The sequence below is a fragment of the Glandiceps talaboti genome, chromosome 15 (assembly GCF_964340395.1).
Source record: "Glandiceps talaboti chromosome 15, keGlaTala1.1, whole genome shotgun sequence".
NCBI classification, from domain to species: domain Eukaryota; kingdom Metazoa; phylum Hemichordata; class Enteropneusta; family Spengelidae; genus Glandiceps; species Glandiceps talaboti.
The window spans coordinates 4,190,190-4,211,921 of record NC_135563.1 but is presented as its reverse complement, the minus strand read 5'-3'; the positions used below and the strand labels follow the sequence as shown (position 1 = coordinate 4,211,921).

The 21,732-nt window shown below is 34.4% G+C and overlaps 1 protein-coding gene across 2 annotated transcripts in view; it reads left to right on the top strand.

Moving 5' to 3' along the window:
* Positions 1-21,473, top strand: part of LOC144446554 (F-box/WD repeat-containing protein 4-like) — a 77,079-nt gene extending 55,606 nt beyond the window's left edge. For both annotated transcript variants that reach the window (XM_078136342.1, XM_078136344.1), the window contains 5 exons: positions 1,895-2,116; positions 2,892-2,957; positions 4,471-4,611; positions 8,075-8,216; positions 19,304-21,473. In XM_078136342.1, the coding sequence (XP_077992468.1) occupies positions 1,895-2,116; positions 2,892-2,957; positions 4,471-4,611; positions 8,075-8,216; positions 19,304-19,420 (688 nt within the window). In that variant the 3' untranslated portion in view covers positions 19,421-21,473. The remainder of the gene's footprint in view (positions 1-1,894; positions 2,117-2,891; positions 2,958-4,470; positions 4,612-8,074; positions 8,217-19,303) is intronic.
* Positions 21,474-21,732: the final 259 nt, after the last annotated feature.

Below are 21,732 nucleotides of genomic sequence, written 5' to 3'. Positions count from 1 at the left end.
CTAGTATGGGGAGAACATTATGTTATCATAAAAACAAACTGTAAATCCCAAGTTTCAGACATGAATGTTAGGTATCTCAATACAGATAGATGACCACAGTCTATTTTGTCACAAAGTTTTTGTTTTGTTTGACTGATGGTTCAGAAGATGAATGTACATTATGCTATTGCTGGAGCACAGTTACTATGTGTTCAGACTTGTTTGATATAAATTGAAATATACAATGCACAAGTCAAGTTGAACAAAAATATGGAATTTATACCCCGGTCATTCTATGTCATGACAACACGTCATTGGTCCTGCTGTGTCCGAAATATGAGTTAAAATGTTCACAATTATTAAAATATTTAATTATTTGAATCATTATTATTCCCCAATATTTTTCTTCATTATGCTGTAAAATACTCATGACCTAAGGGTTTTGTCACTATGAGTTGCTAGAAGAGTAGTGATAAAGGCCACTTAGGTCACTATGAGTTGCTAGAAGAGTAGTGATAAAGGCCACTTAGGTCACTATGAGTTGCTAGAAGAGTAGTGATAAAGGCCACTTAGGTCACTCATATTTTCCTTCACTGAATGAAGAAAAGTATTGGGGAGTAATATCTTGTTATCCATTTATTTTTGTCAAATTACATTGACTGACAAATTGTTAGTACCAAACTAAAAACAAAACAAAATGTGTGTTATGAAATATATCGGATATAATATATAAGATGATGTATCAGTTAGTCTAGACTTTGTTTTGTCACTCTGTCAAATTAACAACAAAATGAAACTGCTGAACACTAATTAGATACTAGATTCTTTGAAAATGGATTGTTAAAGGTAGATGAAGATGAATCACAAAATATGAAATCAGTTGTTTTTGTTAAGAAAATATATCACATACAGAATTTGGCATTTTTGTCTGTTCTCTTCAGTCTGTAAAATACGAACCAAGTAAAAACTGATGGACACATTTTTCCTTTTCAAAAGTGTAAAATGTTAAAGGTGATGAAATAGAGGAACTGAAACTGCTGAACACACTTCAATTCGTATTACATCCCATGCAAAGTAAAATGTTAAAGGTAATGAAATAAAGGAAGAGACTCCATCATGAACACACTGTGTGATCCATGAAATAGAATATCTATCTGATGGACCTATTAAGTGAAACTATTGACAACTCTCATGGGAGATGTTTGATCTATATTACCAATGATGAACGTGGAAAGGTTATAGCAAGGTCATGTACAGATAAATTATGTATTATGGCACAGAGGATAGATAATATGACAATTGTTATACTAAGCAAAGTAGTAATAATAGAGAGGAGGAAATCTTGTCAAAATTGTCCAAGGTTCTCATACATTGCAGTAATTAGCGTTTTTGTTAAGGTTTGGTAACCATGGTAATGGGGGGGGGGGTATTGTATTGTATACACACTAGCATGAGATTGTAAGGATTAAAGGTAATCAACTTCAATGATGTTTCAAATTAATTTATGCCAATGACATTTCAATATAGATTTATACCTGTCCAGTGACATTTAAAAATAATTAGATATTTAGGATGACTAAAATACAGCAATGTTTCAGGGTGATCAGTTTCAGTAATGTTTTAAGAATTAATAATAGTTTCAGTGATGTCATACCACTAATACCAACTTTTGATTTTGATTTTTGATCCATTTTTTACCCATCTTACTTAACTTTGATTTACTTTGTCTCATTTATTATAGAGACAGTAAAGTCATATTATGGGATGTTGGTAAAATTTACCCTTGCTCTACTACTGCCATGCCATTGTAAGAAATCTGTTGTTGTTTCATGATTACTGTGTCAACTTTGATAGTGATAATTTTTTTAAAATCTGTCTTGCTGATTTTTTATTGACTTTGGTTCATTTCTTGTAGGGATGGTAAAGTCATATCATGGCATGTCCGTAATGGACGAATACGTCACATCTACCGTGGTCATACTGCTGATGTTAACTGTGTGGATGTAAAGCATGATTTGATTCTATCGGGGTCCAGAGATCAATCTATAAGACTGTGGTCTAAAGATACTGGAGTCTGTCATACAACTATACATGCTCAGGACAGAGTCTGGTCAGTCAAGTTCAATCCTTGGGACAGGTATGGTCAACATCAATCAGATTAAAATCTGATGTGGTGTACATGGTGTGATTTCTTTTTGGCTGTTACGTTTTAATATCATTTGTTCTTTTGTGAGTGCTTGTTACATACATCTGACACAACACCATACGTTTACCTGAACCCAATCTTGTACTTACAAGTAGCCAATCAGAATCCGCCTTACAATGTAACACTCAACGTTTAAAATTGAAAGACAGAGAACCACCAAACAATAAAGATAACATCATTTTCTGCGTTCTATGCTCATGTTCTTTTCAAACAGAATGCTCTGCACGTATGTTTCAGTGCATTTCGCGTTCTCATTCATTGAGTGAATTCACTCAGCGCTTTCGTGTGGCTCAGGAAAACCTATGGCACTCACAAAAGAACAAATGACAGTAAATGAAAGCATCAAAAAGAACTTGCGATGTGTACACTACATCAGATTTTTCTAGGAAGTGTAGATGAAGACTTGTTCATGATATAGTGACCCTATTGTGTATACTTGACATTCCAACTGTTTTCCTATGGATGTTTATCCAAGGAAATGAAATGAAATTAGTGAGAGTGTGTTCTTGTAGTTATTGTAAAATAGTAAGTTGTTAATGTAACCTGCTGTTCCTTATCTATATCATTTAAATAATAGCTTTGATGTGAATGATGGCCTGTGAAGTTTGCACAGCTTTCAGCAATCAAAGATATACAGTATTCATAGTAGAATCATAGTGGAGAGATATTGTGTATTTACTGTTTTAGTGTTTCTCTTATTTCACAGTTCTTTTGCCAGTGGTACAGCTAGTTATTTCCAAGTGACACCGCTCAGGATATGGGATATACAGACGTAAGTGATTATAGTCCGAACACCTGCACACACGTTGATAACACTATCATTCAATTCACCAATCTAATAATTGCATTGCTCTGATTGACAAGAATTCAATACTACTTAGCGTAGCACAAAAAGTGATTCTGAGTACTAGATGAGACATTTTGTTTAGTTCTTCCCCTCGGAGACGTATCTTTTGTCTAAACATTCAATGATACTTCCTGTGCAAAAGGTGAAGTACCGTGGATTAAATATGCAGGTTTGTGACGACGTACATCATATTTATAAGCTGGAAGAGTGAATTTGAAATCCAGGCAAATATGCCAAAGTGGGAAAACCAGGAAATTAAAATCTGGAATTTTCCTATTATTATGAATTAAATATAATATAAGGTAATTTAGTGTGCTATAACAATAATTGTGAAACAGGAAATAGTTTTCTAATTTCTCCAAATTACATATATGCCCACTTAAATTTAATTACAAAATATATAGTATCTATTCCATCCTATTTACATACATTATAGTGATTTGTAATCGTGCATGTTACAAATTTCGTGTTCTTACAACATTTTCAGAAATGCAGGAGGCCCTCAAGGGAACAACTAAAATAACTCTTAGAATGGCATATACTGGGTGAGTTCAGGATAAAGGGCATTAGCAATCCATTAGCTAGCATGTCCACAACACTGGATGTGTAACTATACTAACTCTCATAGTAGATAAGAGTGAGTGTAGTCCAGTCCAGTGATGTGCTGTGGACTAGCTAGCTAATGGATCACCAATGGTTTTTATCCTGAATGTATCCACTGTATAGCTTTTGATGGCTATATTAACTGCCCTAGGTCTATTGCCACAGGGTAGTTCTGGACTTGCCCCTAGAGATCTACTAATTTAACTTGAAAGACTAAAGGAATCCTATAACCAATTTGCTTATGAACATTGAATATTAAAATTGATTGTGAAAGCTTTGTCAGAAAACTCTTTGATCAAATCACATTTGTGAATAATTTCACACTATTGGTTTAATATGTATTATGATGGTAAGGTATGTCAGGTGGAGAATAGTGGTGTAATATGTATTATGATGGTAAGGTATGCCAGGTGGAGAATGTATCATTTATGAGTCCAAGAATCAATTATAGTAAACTATAGTTGCCAGATTCTTTGTAAATAATTTCACTTCTCATTGGTTGATATACTTTATAATGAAAAAGTACGCAAGGTGGTTTGTACAATAATGGTTGCTGTATTAATAGTAATATGGTACACCTGGTAGTTTGTAATCATCATTGGTTGCTGTATTAATAGTAATATGGTACACCTGGTAGTTTGTAATCATCATTGGTTGCTGTATTAATAGTAATATGGTACACCTGGTAGTTTGTAATCATCATTGGTTGCTGTATTAATAGTAATATGGTACACCTGGTAGTTTGTAATCATCATTGGTTGCTGTATTAATAGTAATATGGTACACCTGGTAGTTTGTAATTCATTTCTTCTCTCATTGGTTAATCTATTTGCAGTGGTAAGTTGCGCCAGGTGGTTGGAAAGTCATACAGGAAGGGAGCTGGTATACTTGATCTACACTATGAGACACCCTACACTTTGCTATCCTGTGGATATGATACCTACATCAGACAGTGGGATATCAGATGTAACCATAAGTAAGTGAAATAACAACTACAGACTAGCCATCAAATTTATAGGGGTACAAGCTGAGTTAATATATTTTGTTTGTTTGTTTGTTTGTTTTTTTGGGGAGGTTGTTGTTGTTGTTGTTGTTGTTGTTGTTGTTGTTGTTGTTTTGTGTGTGTGTGGTGTGTGTGTGTGTCTCTCTCTCTGTCTCTGTCTCTCTGTGTGTGTGTGTGTGTGTGTGTGTGTGTGGATTTTTTGTGCTTTTTTTTTTTTTGGGGGGGGGAGGTGTTGCTGTATGTAAAAGGTACCCTATACCTGTAGTGTCCTACATGCTTACTTCTACCATTTGTTAATACCAACATTCAGCAAGGTTTTCTGGCATAATAGCTAAATGATTCAATAACCTAATTTAGTATAGACATACATTTACTGGAGGAAAAGTTGTTGTTTTTTGGTGGTGGTGGTGGTGGGGGGGGGAGACTTTGCTGCGTATAAATGATACATGATACATGTATACCTAAAGAGTCAAAGATTGTGTCATTAACTGTGTTGACAACACCAGAAATGACTTCTAATGTTATCAGAGGGGTGAGCATCAACATTTATATTATGCAGGAATACTTCAGTCAAGGTTTTATGTGATTATTTTCATATGAGTAAAACAAGCTTATCAACTCAACTCATACCACTTGAACTACTTTTCATCCACTTACAGTACTTACGTCTATGAATAAAACCAGGAAGTGTTCTTCAATAGTAGTCATTCCTAATATTAAGGTGGTCATATGGATGAGGATTGGGTATTTATTTGTGATTTTTAATTTATAAAATATTTTTATCATGACTTCCTGCTTGGAAAATCAACTTGAAACGATATTGATAAAATCTATGGTTGTAACTCAATACATTGCAAAAAGCTAAAAAATATGTGGAAAGTTTTGTTATTGCACGTACAATAACAACATTTTGCACATTTGTTAGCTTTTTGCCACTTCAACAGTTTAGATTCAGGGTTCACTATATGACTTTGAAAATAGAGAATAAAGTGATACTGAATTTACTAATATTCAAATTGCCAGCAAATTCCCACACTATGAATGGGAAATTAAAAGATGCCTTTTTCCTTTTATCAGAAATGAACTAAAAATAACTTAATTTCCGTTTGAGAAAGGTCATGTCCCAAGTCCTAATATACTGTACAATAAAAAATGCAAATGAACTGTTCTTGCATTCTATGTTTAATAAAGAAATCAATCTTGAAAGATTGATTTCATTGCCCTAGTTTTGTTTGGAATAACTGAATATAACAACTGTTGGAAAGTCCTCCTAGTTGGCCAACAGGCTTCAACAGGGAAAGTAGATTTAAAGTGAATGAAACAAGAAAAATGTAAAAAAAAAAAAAATCAAAATCATAAAGTATAATGTAAACACCATCAAATTGAACAATAAAAAATTAGGACTAAAAAAATTAAACCCCCCCCCCCCCAAATAAAATGAATATCAGTGAGAGTAGATATATTAAAAAGCATTGACATTGAGTCTATCTATAAATGGTATGTATTCTTTGTAGTAAAAAAGTAGAATTAAAAAGGACATGTGAAAGATCCTTGTACATTGCCCCCCCCCCCCCCCTTTCCATGCTGCCCCTATACTTATGAGGTAAATGATACATATTCATCTATTTATCTGAAGGCAATAAACACTTAGGGTGCATGAATATTCATTGTTCATCTGATCCATATACATGTCTGCCAAGACCCATGATGCAATGGTGCACTACTAACAGAACAATAGAGGTGAAAGAAGAGTTTTAATTTGGTAATTCTTGGCAATTGAGTGAACTTTACGTGATGTAAAATCATGAAATGACTCTGTATAAACCCAAAGTTTCTGAAAATACCTGAAGTTTATTTACCTGTATTTTAAATAACTATATTGGAGTGGCGTTAAACTTTAAGTTACTGCACTGGGTACTAGACTTTGTGTATGTATGTGTATGAATTGAACAACCACCATGCTGTAATTTAGGCTGCTTTCTTTCCATAGGGTAACATTGTCTGTGTTTATAACCAGACATATGTACATCTAGGGAATGGAGCTTAGTATCAGGTGGCTGTCTTCTAACAGTCAATTTAATCCATGTATTAGCAGATACTAGTGCTTTGATAGTATGTTTAGTACGCCCACATTAACAACAATGATGGAATTCCAACTCCTCTGTGAATTCTATCACCAACAACATCTCACTACGCTTGAAAGTTTTACCTTTTAGAGGCACCTGGATTCTTGCATGCTGACGTTTTAATTGAATTTATGTGTAGCAGGACATAATACTAGTGTAGGTATACAGTTACTATCAGTTGTGAGATCACAGGGATAATAGAGAACACCACTTTCATTCACTATGAAATGTGTAGTTGCTATAGAGAGCAATCCTGGGTAAATGACCATCTTGACCTCCTATACCTGTACTGTAGTCTTGTCTGGTAATATTAGGATTAAAACAAGCTAGTCTGAAAAAATATTGAGAATGTATACTAGCCTGATTTAGAACTCAACAAGGCAATGGATAGACTAGGAATGACTATGGATGTTAGAGTACAAAGAAAGACGTAAAAACACTGAGCCCAGTATATATTTATTTTGTTTATTTGACTGGCTGGCTGCCTGTCTGGGTGTGTGTAATCTATGTGGATGTGTGTGTGTGTGTGTGTGTGTGTGTGTGTGTGTGTGTGTGTGTGTGTGTGTGTGCATGTGCGTGCGCCGTGCATGCGTGTGTGTATGTGTGTGTGTGTGTGTGTGTGTGTGTGTGTGTGTGTGTGTGTGTGTGTGTGTGTGTGTGTGTTTGTATTTATGTATACAGTATATTTATAGTGTATCTGCAGACATTGTCTTCATAGGCAAATTAATCTTTCCACTCTTGTAAAGTATTTTGTGATCTCACAAATTAATATCATGAAGAATGCTGTAATTTCGTGAGTTTTCTTAGGTAAAATCAAAGTGCAAAATGTGGGAATACATAGTATGCAATGTTCTCTGCAGGATTGATGGCAAGCATTGCAGATCAGTTGCACTTTAATTTGCATATAATTTGCATACATTTACATGAATTATACGTATCACCAGCATTCAAAGTTACACACTTTTTATGCTTACATAAATAATAAAATGGGATGAGCCTTGATTCTTCTTCATTCCAAAGTATTAGTGTGTATTTCTCACCATCATATATAAATGACAACACATTACAGTACATTTTAGTAGTACTTCTACTACATCCATACACGGACAAGGAAGAAATTCTGGAGTCCATCGAACAGAAATTCCTAAATGCAACTTCCAAGAAGGCAATATAGTGATTTATCACTTGCAATCAGTTGTATAGATTTTTTGTAACTGAATTGTTCGATAACTTTGTGTGAAAGATTATTTACTGTCAGTATCATGTTTGTCATTTTTTTAAAGTCTCGTATGAAATGTTTATATTTTCAGTAACTCTGTACTGCAGTTTGAAGAACCTGATGATTCAGCCATTTATTGCATGCAGACAGATGGACGTAATCTCATAGCGTCAGGTTCATCTCGATATGGTGTAGTCAGACTTTGGGATAAAAGGATGACAAAGTGTATGCAGGTAAGGTACTCCATATAATATCCTTTGTAGCCTGTAGCCTGTATTATTACATTATGTACCACAGATTACTGACACTGGTGTGTGTGTGTGTGTGCATACTACCATAGTGGTATTATTACATTATGTACAACAGATTACTTGTACTGGTGTGTGTACATACTAGTGGTATTTGCAATGATGTTTGCATACCTGCATGTAAGTGGTATACAAATGAGGGCATGATTGTTCTTTGCACATTAAATGGTGTGATCACACTGTGACACAATGTGATTTTATGGAAATTTACTGTTTCAGATAAAAAATACAATCATAATAATAACAGAAGCCCATGCCGCGTTAGTACCAGAGTTGACACTCATGGTATTTGATCTCATATTTGCAGTGTTTTCTGCTGCACTTTCACTTGTACACTTATGAAAGTATGACTGCAGCGAACACTGCAAGCACTCCGCAGATACCTCAAGTAAGCCACACTTGCACTCACGCGTAATGGGATTGTGTCATAATGCTTCACTTCCAAAATCAGTCAACCAGGGCCTATAACGGGAAGGTTCTGAGATGTGACGAGAGTGGTAGTGGGTATTTAGGTGAACCTCAGAGAGTGTTGATTTGCTATGTAGGTTTTGAAAGTCTTGCTAGAAATGTATATTGACAGTTGTTAGTGGTAGATCGATCATTCCATTTTATACCATGCATGAGAAAAATGGAATATATACTCTGGTCATTCTACGTCATGACAACACGTTTCTATGTCATGACAACGTGTGTCTATATCACTGGTTCTGCTGTGTTTGAAATATTGAGATGACACAGGAATGAAGAATACTGTTCACACGGTTTATTAGACATGACACAACACCACAAACTGTACGGTACACATGGTTTATTAGACATGACACAACACCACAAACTGTACAGTACACATGGTTTATTAGACATGACACAACACCACAAACTGTACGGTACACATGGTTTATTAGACATGACACAACACCACAAACTGTACGGTACACATGGTTTATTAGACATGACACAACACCACAAACTGTACGGTACACAGACACTTACATAACAGCTGACAAAATGGCTGACTCATGCCCCAGCATGACTTGTCAAAGTCAAAACATTCAAAATTGCCATAACTTTCCTGAATATTTTTTTGATATTACTGGTGTTGGTATAATCATGTTGTTCTCCAATATTTTTCTTCATTCAACCAGAAAATACTTGTGACCTAAGGGTTGTCTCTACTCGTCTATCAACTCATAGTGACAAAGGCTCCTTAGGTCACTCATATTTTCCTTGGCTGAGGGAAGAAAAATATTGGGAATAACATATTAATGTGGCATTGGAAAGGAGGATTTAACATGTGATGCTACTTTTCAAATTGCCACTTGTGGGGTTCTTCTATTTCTTGCGACTGTTACAGTTGTCTGGACTATGCCAGTTTGTAATGTAGCATTTTGTGATACATTGAGATTTTCTTCTGATTTTCCCAATCTAGTTTCTTTAACATCCCCTTTCAGAAAAAACACATTTTTACCGAAAGTAACATGGCAATGGCAAAATGTGAAAATATTTTTTATCGCAGAAATGTTGGTTTAGTTGATTAATTCTGTGATGTCAATGAACATTGCAATCATTATGATTTCACTGTCAACATCATGCATGCAAATATCGATACTTTTTATCCTTTTCTCTTTTTAACTGACCAACTTCCTCATCATGTGTATGGTGTTACAATGAGAAACAAAGGGTCACCCTAATAGGTGTGTATAACAAAATATTAAGCAGACCATCAGGTCAAGAACTTCAATTTAAGCCTGAACCCATTTACTGTTTGAATTTTAGTAAATGACTGACAGTTGTAGTAATACTTAGTCCTGGGAAAGTTGCTGTAACCCATATCACAGTACAAATTATTAACTACTGCACAGATAGTGTATCTGATTGGTGCATGATATGAAGTGACCTGACTTGTTACAGGGGGTGTCTTTGCTATAATATTAAGTCCTACTATGGTCTACCTGGTACCAGTGAAGATGAGATAATGAATGACGTGACTTGTCACAGGGGGGTGTCATCACTATCTTCAGCCCTCCTCATTGTATTGAGTGAAGATGAGATAATGAATGACGTGAATTGTCACAGGGGGTGTCATCACTATCTTCAGCCGTACTAGTTTGTATTGAGTTGAGTTGATTTGTCACAGGGGGTGTCATATCTTCAACCGTACCTGTACTTGCCATTAATAGTCAGTCAAAACATACTTTACTTTAGTAGAGATGAGATAATACATGACAAACCTTCACTATATACTATTGTTCAGACCATATCTCATTATTATATGAATGATATTAATAAATTATTTCATGAAACCTTGTCCACTACTTTGCAATGAGGGAATGTAGGTACAAAGTACCAGCTGCTGGAATGATTTAGGATCATTCACTATGAAGCCATGTTAAATATTTGTAAAAGGAAGGGATACTTTATCCATGGTATGCAATACTAGTATGTGAAATATGTTGTTTTCATTTAGAATTTAAAGTCACTTTTCAGTATATGTCTATTTATGTTATGATGCTTTCTTTAAATAGCAGTTTGTTTCAATGCCGGGTCATCACATCAGTTATCTTAATATTATGAGGATTACATGGAACCAATCTATTGTTCTAGATCAATTTTTTTCTATAGTTCTGTCAAGCAACCAGTTTTCATACATAGATTTTAATCCTGATCTGAAGTCTGCCTTTACAAGTTTGGTGTGTTTTATGTGCTCAGATATGTGTTTGATCTATCCAATGTGCTCAGATATGTGTTTGATCTATGTGTTCAGATATGTGTTTGATCTATGTGCTCAGGTATGTGTTTGATCTATGTGCTCAGGTATGTGTTTGATCTATGTGTTCAGATATGTGTTTGATCTATGTGCTCAGGTATGTGTTTGATCTATGTGCTCAGGTATGTGTTTGATCTATGTGCTCAGATATGTGTTTGATCTATGTGCTCAGATATGTGTTTGATCTATGTGCTCAGATATGTGTTTGATCTATGTGCTCAGGTATGTGTTTGATCTATGTGCTCAGATATGTGTTTGATCTATGTGCTCAGATATGTGTTTGATCTATGTGCTCAGGTATGTGTTTGATCTATGTGCTCAGATATGTGTTTGATCTATCTAATGTGTTCAGATATGTGTTTGATATATGTAATGATGTGCTCAGATATGTGTTTGATCTATCTAATGTGCCCTGACCTGTGATTAATTTTACCAGAACGACTCTGGTAACTTGTGTCAGCAGTTTTCATGATTAGTTATCCCACGTTCATTAATTTATTGGAACACCTTTTATCATCTTGGATCGTCCTCGCCAGAGACATCCAGTCCACTCTGAAGTATAATTATCAAGGGTGTAATTCTAAAAGTAGGGCTTTCCAAATTTGAAGATAGTAAACTCATGCATTCTGGGTGTGGGTGCAGGTTGGTATGTAAAACTATTAAATGACAAAGTTTAGCTGTGAGCGCATCCAGTACGATCTCATTGAACTCATAAAGAGGTCATCACATCAGTATTTCAGACAGTGTGTGTATCATCAGCTTAGTGTTGTCATTTGAAGCAATTAGCACTAATAGGGATGTACCAAATTCCGGTTAATTCCTTTTTAAGATCATAACAACATTCTTAGGTTGTTTCTAGAGTTCTAAATGAGTCACATTGATTAACATATGACAGACTGAGTTGATGTACTAAGAAGTAGGTTCCCCACACCTGGCAACCTGTGATTGTCCTACTTGTAGTGATATGAGGCCATAGCTGTCTTTGTCATTGTCTACAGAATATCTCTGTCAGTAAAGTTACAAGCTGGTAACATACTGTATTTGTCATCATATTTCATTGAACATGGGTGAGGGAAGGTGATTGACACTTCTATTTAACCAATCAGTTAGCATAATCCCAAAATTTATTGAGGGTGATTGACACTTTCACAAGCTTTAAGCCAATCAGCAATATTATTCCAAGACAGAGGGTGATTGACATTTTCACAAACCAGTCACCAATATTATTCCAAGACAGAGGGTGATTGACATTTTCACAAACCAGTCACCAATATTATTCCAAGACAGAGGGTGATTGACATTTTCACAAACCAATCAGCAATATTATCCCAAGACAGAGGATGATTGACACTTTCACAAACCAGTCAGCAATATTATCCCAAGACAGAGGATGATTGACACTTTCACAAACCAGTCAGCAATATTATCCCAAGACAGAGGATGATTGACACTTTCACAAACCAATCAGCAATATTATCCCAAGACAGAGGATGATTGACATTTTCATAAACCGATCAGCAACCATTATCCCAAGACAGAGGATGATTGACACTTTCACAAACCAATCAGCAATATTATCCCAAGACAGAGGATGATTGACATTTTCACAAACCAATCAGCAACCATTATCCCAAGACAGAGGATGATTGACACTTTCACAAACCAATCAGCAACCATTATCCCATAATAAGGTTGATTAAAAAACCATGAAACAATCAACAATTATGACTTTACCAGTAACTGTTAAAGAATCCCACATTCAATACAGACATGCATTGTGTGCATAATTTAAGGCTTATTTAAATTTACACAATGCTTTCATTTGAATAATCAGACAACCTAGTTATATATAGTTACTCTCCACTGTGACCAATCAGTGTATGGGAATCTTTTTAGATGGCAATACCCACTTGGTATAGGATGCTACTGGAGACTAACAGAATGAGGGCTAACGTAGCTATAAACCAGCACCATATATAAACTATGGTTGTCCATTGATGTAGTGGAGTATAGTTTATTTGACTCCAAATTACATTTAAAGTCAGATAATCCTGAAACGACTAAATACACAACAACAGATGAACACAAAACACAGTATTACTGAATACAATAACATGTTGATATTTTACATGAGTCATAAATACTGACGACTTACAGATTCTAGGCTGGGTTAGCTAGACTGTTTACAACCTAAATACTGTATTGTTTGTTAAAGATAGATTTTACAAAGTGGTTTAAGATAAATTATTAGCTGATTAAGATAAAAGATAGCTAAACATGTATAATTGGATTAACCTGTGCTATGTCAACGAGATAACAATGGCTAATGAGTTTAGCTAACCTTGGGATTAGCAGGTATAGATAAACTCTATCTATCAAGTCAGTGTGTAGTCACTTCAATATAACGATCCACAGGTCACCCACAGAAGATTGCACCTTAATTGAGCTTAATTATATGTTTAAAAGAAAAACACAAAACTTTTGTACCATACACTGATTCTATTCATGTGTAATGACCCTAAGATGACCTATGACATGTAAATGTCATTCTAGGAGTCTGTCTGTCTGGAAGTGTGTATGTTCATCACTGTCAAAAATGAGAGGCCAGTGGCCTGTCAAAAATGAAAAGCAGATTACTGATAGTCAGGAATGTAGTTTAGTTCTTTGAGATGGACCTTTGGTTGGAGATATGTTGTCTGATAATAGAGAGTATACCATGTGCAAGCCAACTATTGCCTTTGAACAGAAAACAAGGAATGTATACCCTGGTTGTTCTACATCAGTTCAACTTGTGGCTACATCACTGGTTCTGCAATCCTTGAAATATGAGTCATAATATTCCACATTCAATTGTTTTATCTGATTTTTCATAAATTATGCTTCAGGGGGTATAATTATATTATTTCCCCAATTCTTTTCTTCATTCAGCTGGAAAATATTTGTACCTTGTGACCTAAGGTGTTTTCACCACTTGTCGTGTGACTCATATTGACAAGGCCCCTTAGGTCACTTGTATATTCCTTGTATGAACAAAGAAAACTATTGCGGAATAACATATAAGGATTTATGTATGCTTCTCAGATTTATATCTGTTAAACACAAAAACACCTGGACTCAAATAAATTAATAATTTGTGGAAAAAACAGTATTTTCCTCAAAATGTCGATATATAGACTGCTTTTAATATATTATCACATCCAGTAATAAGTAGAATTGAATAATTTCCTCAAAACCACAAACAGTTTTGCTTATATTGTTATAATTACTGCTATATTAGATACAACAAGAGATGGACATTTTGTACCTGGATAAAGGTGATAGAGGGGAGAAAAATGAAATAGATATAGACTGTCGTAGTGTTTACTTACAAACAACCATTGTTGTAATCATTTAGTCCCAATGACTAGCTGCAATGGAATGATCTTTTCTGTGTTAAACATCTAGAGTATGATGTCATCTCATCATTTCACACATAATTATAGTGTCGTCATCATGTCAATAAACTGTGTGTCCACTCTGTGATTAAACTGAAGCTGTCAACTCTGTGAGTTGTTTTTTTTCCACCAGACTGATTGCCTGTTTACAAACATAAATGGACACACTCTATTTCCTCACCTGTGTATAACCACAAAGCCACTTTGACATGTCACTGAAATGCACCAAATGTGTTGATTTAATTCACAGGAAAACACACTTATGATCATTTTGACCCATGACAATGTTCTCTCTAGCCCAGAGACTAAATATCTTGGTGTTACTGTCTCAAGAGCTCTCTACACCCAGAGACTTATCTTGGTGTTACTATCAAGAAGCTCTCTACACCCAGAGACTAAATTGTCTTGGTGTTACTATCTCAAGAGCTCTCTCTACACCATGCCAAGTCCTTCACCCTTGGTAACACAGATATTTGTTCTGAATATTTGAAATTACCACCTGGCAACAGCTGTACAAAACCTGACACTTGTAATTGGCTATCCTTCCAATTGTATACCATAGGTTTACATATAAGACCCATTTAGATTTAGCATAGGTATTGGTGATAATCAGGTTTATATGCTTTCAAAGGTGAAAGGTCGGGCTTGGTGTATAGAGCCTCTTGAGGTAGGAACACCAAGAAAATTCTGTGTCTTGGTTTAGAGAGCTTCTTGAGGTAATAACACCAAGACAATTCTATGGCTTGGTTTAGAGAGCTGCTTGAGGTAGTAACACCAAGACAAGTCTGTGGCCAGAGGGCAAACTGTTCTTCTGTCCATGAGCAGTAAACTTGTCAAGCTTGTTTACAGGTTTACAAACTTTAAATAGATACTGCTATGTAGATTGACCTTTTAATAAGGTCAATGACCTAACCTTCTCCTAAGAATCTAATTCAGGTATGAGGGGTCAAGTCAAATACTTCAAATAAATACTTCTCTGCAGATTGGCAACAACATGCTGGCAATTAACCAAGTCTCCATAACAATAAAAGTTTACTTCCTTGACAGTTTGACAAATAGAACATTTTTTGTTCCAGCTTCCTACTTTAGTTAATCATGTGCATACAAGATACTGTACTTGAAATATAGTTTTGGCAGAGATGTATGAAATTGATATGGAGTTGTATACAGTTCATTGAGATCTATTCTCAATCTTATTCCTGTGACTCAGTACGAGAGACGTACACATGTTTTATATTGGGTGTTAGGCCATTGACGTTTGTTATTGACATCAATGTCATAGAGAAACTATACACACATGTAAAGGCTGTTGTATTAAATACACAGGTAGATATAGTGCAACATACAAATACACAGATAGATATAGTGCAACATACAAATACACAGATAGATATAGTGCAACATACAAATACACAGATAGATATAGTGCAACATACAAATACACAGGTAGATATAGTGCAACATACAAATACACAGATAGATATAGTGCAACATACAAATACACAGATAGATATAGTGCAACATACAAATACACAGATAGATATAGTGCAACATACAAATACACAGATAGATATAGTGCAACATACAAATACACAGATAGATATAGTGCAACATACAAATACACTGGTAGATATAGTGCAACATACAAATACACTGGTAGATATAGTGCAACATACAAATACACAGATAGATATAGTGCAACATACAAATACACTGGTAGATATAGTGCAACATACAAATACACAGGTAGATATAGTGCAACATACAAATACACAGATAGATATAGTGCAACATACAAATACACAGATAGATATAGTGCAACATACAAATACACTGGTAGATATAGTGCAACATACAAATACACTGGTAGATATAGTGCAACATACAAATACACTGGTAGATATAGTGCAACATACAAATACACTGGTAGATATAGTGCAACATACAAATACACAGGTAGATATAGTGCAACATACAAATACACAGATAGATATAGTGCAACATACAAATACACTGGTAGATATAGTGCAACATACAAATACACTGGTAGATATAGTGCAACATACAAATACACTGGTAGATATAGTGCAACATACAAATACACAGATAGATATAGTGCAACATACAAATACACAGATAGATATAGTGCAACATACAAATACACAGATAGATATAGTGCAACATACAAATACACAGGTAGATATAGTGCAACATACAAATACACTGGTAGATATAGTGCAACATACAAATACACAGATAGATATAGTGCAACATACAAATACACAGATAGATATAGTGCAAGATACAAATACGCAGATAGATATAGTGCAAGATACAAATACACAGATAGATATAGTGCAACATACAAATACACAGATAGATATAGTGCAACATACAAATACACAGGTAGATATAGTGCAACATACAAATACACAGATAGATATAGTGCAACATACAAATACACAGATAGATATAGTGCAACATACAAATACACAGGTAGATATAGTGCAACATACAAATACACAGATAGATATAGTGCAACATACAAATACACAGATAGATATAGTGCAACATACAAATACACAGATAGATATAGTGCAAGATACAAATACACAGATAGATATAGTGCAACATACAAATACACAGATAGATATAGTGCAACATACAAATACACAGATAGATATAGTGCAACATACAAATACACAGGTAGATATAGTGCAACATACAAATACACAGGTAGATATAGTGCAACATACAAATACACAGGTAGATATAGTGCAACATACAAATACACAGGTAGATATAGTGCAACATACAAATACACAGGTAGATATAGTGCAACATACAAATACACAGATAGATATAGTGCAACATACAAATACACAGATAGATATAGTGCAACATACAAATACACAGATAGATATAGTGCAACATACAAATACACAGATAGATATAGTGCAACATACAAATACACAGATAGATATAGTGCAACATACAAATACACAGGTAGATATAGTGCAACATACAAATACACAGATAGATATAGTGCAACATACAAATACACAGATAGATATAGTGCAACATACAAATACACAGATAGATATAGTGCAACATACAAATACACAGATAGATATAGTGCAACATACAAATACACAGGTAGATATAGTGCAACATACAAATACACAGGTAGATATAGTGCAACATACAAATACACAGATAGATATAGTGCAACATACAAATACACAGATAGATATAGTGCAACATACAAATACACAGATAGATATAGTGCAAGATACAAATACACAGATAGATATAGTGCAAGATACAAATACACAGGTAGATATAGTGCAACATACAAATACACAGATAGATATAGTGCAACATACAAATACACAGATAGATATAGTGCAAGATACAAATACACAGATAGATATAGTGCAACATACAAATACACAGATAGATATAGTGCAACATACAAATACACAGATAGATATAGTGCAAGATACAAATACACAGATAGATATAGTGCAAGATACAAATACACAGATAGATATAGTGCAAGATACAAATACACAGATAGATATAGTGCAACATACAAATACACAGATAGATATAGTGCAACATACAAATACACAGGTAGATATAGTGCAACATACAAATACACAGATATAGTGCAACATACAAATACACAGATAGATATAGTGCAACATACAAATACACAGATAGATATAGTGCAACATACAAATACACAGATAGATATAGTGCAAGATACAAATACACAGATAGATATAGTGCAACATACAAATACACAGGTAGATATAGTGCAACATACAAATACACAGATAGATATAGTGCAAGATACAAATACACAGATAGATATAGTGCAACATACAAATACACAGATAGATATAGTGCAACATACAAATACACAGGTAGATATAGTGCAACATACAAATACACAGATAGATATAGTGCAACATACAAATACACATGACACAGTAATAGATGACGAGTTGATCAATAATGAATGGTCGTTGTCAAATTGTCCCAAGAGAGGCAACAGTCACGTTGCCGAAATGTAGACATGAAAAAAGTAACTTTGTTGAGTATCAATGAACATTAGTGTAATTTTATTTATATGTCACCATAAGATCTATTCCTAAACAGAGAGATTTGTTGTTGTTTGCACTGTAGTAATGACTTGTTAAACTTTGTAACACTTGCTAAAACTGTAACAAGTTACTAGGCCTACTAAAAAAAATTGTGTGGTTCCAGTTACGCTCGATTTTAAAATAGGTGGAGTAGGTAGATTTTTTATTTTATTTTAAGTATTTTTTTTTCTGTGTGGGTGTCTAGTTCAGGTTTTCCATTGTTTTCCAAATGGTCTCTGTGTTGTTTATTTCTTCCTATCAGATGTTCAGCCATTACAGATTGGAAGAACAGTTTTAGAGTGTCTTTTTAAGTTGATGTCAGTTTCCACATCCACTATTTCTTGCAAGACTTTCAATTTTTGCAATTTTATAAAACTTTTCTCAAATACTTAAAAAAAAGTTTAGGGTCGGCTGTGAAAAGCTAGATTGGGTCGAGTAACCGGAACCAAACAGTTATTTTTTTAGGCCTTAAAGTGAGTGGTAACAGATATGAACAACAAATCTTTAGGTTTACGCCTAGCAAAGAGTTTGTTTTAAAGTAATTGCCCTTTCTTCTTGTCAAATTGAATGACTCATTAACCCATTTATTTTGCAGTAATTTTTACGTCGAATCTTTCGTTGTTAATCCTAGTTTTTGTATCTGTTCTTCTCCTATTGTAGACTTTCTACGTGGGTCATCATATCAGCAGTCCAGTCTACAGCCTACAGTTCAACACTGGTCAGATGTACATAGCACTGGCTAACTGCCTTCGTAAATTGGATTTCAGAAATGGGTGAATTCAAGAATGCCATCTCGAACAAAGCTGACGCTGATGAAGAGAAGAACACCCACAAGCTAAAGTTGGCCATAGATTTGTTGTTGTTGACAATTAATTCACACTGTATCTGGCTTATTTGTGTATGGATATATGTCTTTTCCAAGAAAGAATTTTCTGTTTAATTAGTGCTTAAACTGTTACCAGGTGAAAAGAAAAACACCGACAACCTAAAGTTTCTAGTAGATTTCTTGTTGTTCAATGTATTGTGGACTACCTAAAGAGCATGTTGCTTATTTGTGTATGGATGTATGGTTTGTTTATTTTCTCAAAAAGTAGTTCTCAGTTTAGACAAAATGTGGTCAAGTAAATAATGCAGGGTAACCTACCTACGGACTCTATTTGTAATATTGCAATATACCACGTTGCTTTCAACCCTCTAAACAGTGTCACACAAAACAAACCCACAGCTGTTAAGAGTTAAGGGAGCTTCTAGACCAAAATTGGTCGTTCCTATGTTGTCTTGAATTGTTTCTATATTTCTTGACTTGTACCAGTTAGTATGAAAGTCTTTTTGTCTAGAAATTATAATATTTAAATGTACAAAAAAATATATATATCAGAGAATTAGATGATATAGTAGTTTGTCATGGTCATTTTTGAAGGGAATTTTAGAATTCTGAATTAAGTTTTAGATCAGTTTGTGAAACTGACTGAAACATAGAATTGTGCTCACCCCAGTGTCCATGTCGTTCAAGCTCACCTATAGTTGCTATAGCAATAGTTGCCATAGCAAATGTTCATACGATATATGTCATAGGTTCGTTGAACTTTGAAAACTAGATTTGACATCAGTATTAAAAATTCAGTGTAGTGTAGACATGATGAGAGTTTGTAAAAAAAACACACTACTCATGGGGGATTTGTCCATCAGAAAAACAAAATTGTTGAAGTGATGATATTTGGATCTGCTTGAGTGTTTTACTGATATTACAACCATTACAGCATTTATTCCCTTGACATCCATCTGAACAGCAGTTTTACCAGCGGGTTCTCTTTGATGGAGTCCCATCATGGGACCACGGATCATGACAAGAAATCCGTTCTGATATAAAATACATTGTATCAGACATGCCAAGTGTAAAGCAGTGTTTTATTTATCATCAGTACAGACACTTTCTTAGACTGATCCATTGCCCCCCTGTAGCACTGTCAAAGAATATGTCAAAACTGGTAAACTAGAAACAAAGTAAATGGGATTTAAGAACTGCAATGGTTATCAGAAAGGACTGATTTAAACCTTTGATTACATGTGTAGTTTACATCTCTTTTCATTACACTTCACCGTGTATGGTAACAATCTACACTGAATTTTTAAAACGTGGAGAACAATTTCTTTTACTCAAAATAAGAAAGTTGACAATGATAAAAGTTTGAACAACGTTTTGGTTATTCTAAATGTATTTTGATTAGTCTGAGAAATTGTCAAGATGGACCATAAAACATTTTTTCAGGTATTCCCCTACTTGCTTTCAAAATGCATATTAAAGTTGAATCAAAACTTGACTTCATATATCTGCTGTCTGACATGCCAGTGAAATACTATTATGCATGCAAAGAAAGCAGGTGATGAAACATTAGAATAGTGAAAACAACAGGAATAATCATAATAATAATGAACACTGAGGGCGCAATTCCCAATTCCAGCCACAAATGATCATGTTCTGAGTTTATATACTGTATATTCCCAAATACTTTTTCATGAATTTATTTTTTCATTTGAATTGTGAATTATGTATCATTTACATTATGGCAATATTTACTTGTCCAACTGGAAGATAACAGTTTGCCAAAACTATTATTTACTTGTACATTTCTGTAGATTTTGTTAGGAAATCACTAGATGATGACTTAAAATTATATGAATCGTGTGCTATATAATATCATAAAATCAATGTATAAAATAAAAGACTTGCCTTAATCAAATCATTTTCATTTTAAATTGTTATTGTTTCAGTTGTAGATATGTTTGGTAATTATTTATGTTTACCATTTTTTTTTTCATTCAGTTGAATTTATGAGCAACTCTATAGAATTTATGTAGCATTATGACTCATTTTACTAAGTTTTTTTTAAGTTTTAGAAATAAAAAATACATAAAATTTCCCCAAACCAACTGGTTACCATGGTTTTGTGTGTGTTTATTAACCATGTTCTGTAAGAAAGTATTCACGTCATTAATCTTGTTCAGAATTCCTACATATTATAAGGGAGATTGAAGCATTGGAATAAAAAGGAAAGATGGGTTGGAGGGGGGGGGGGGGGGGTGTGCGT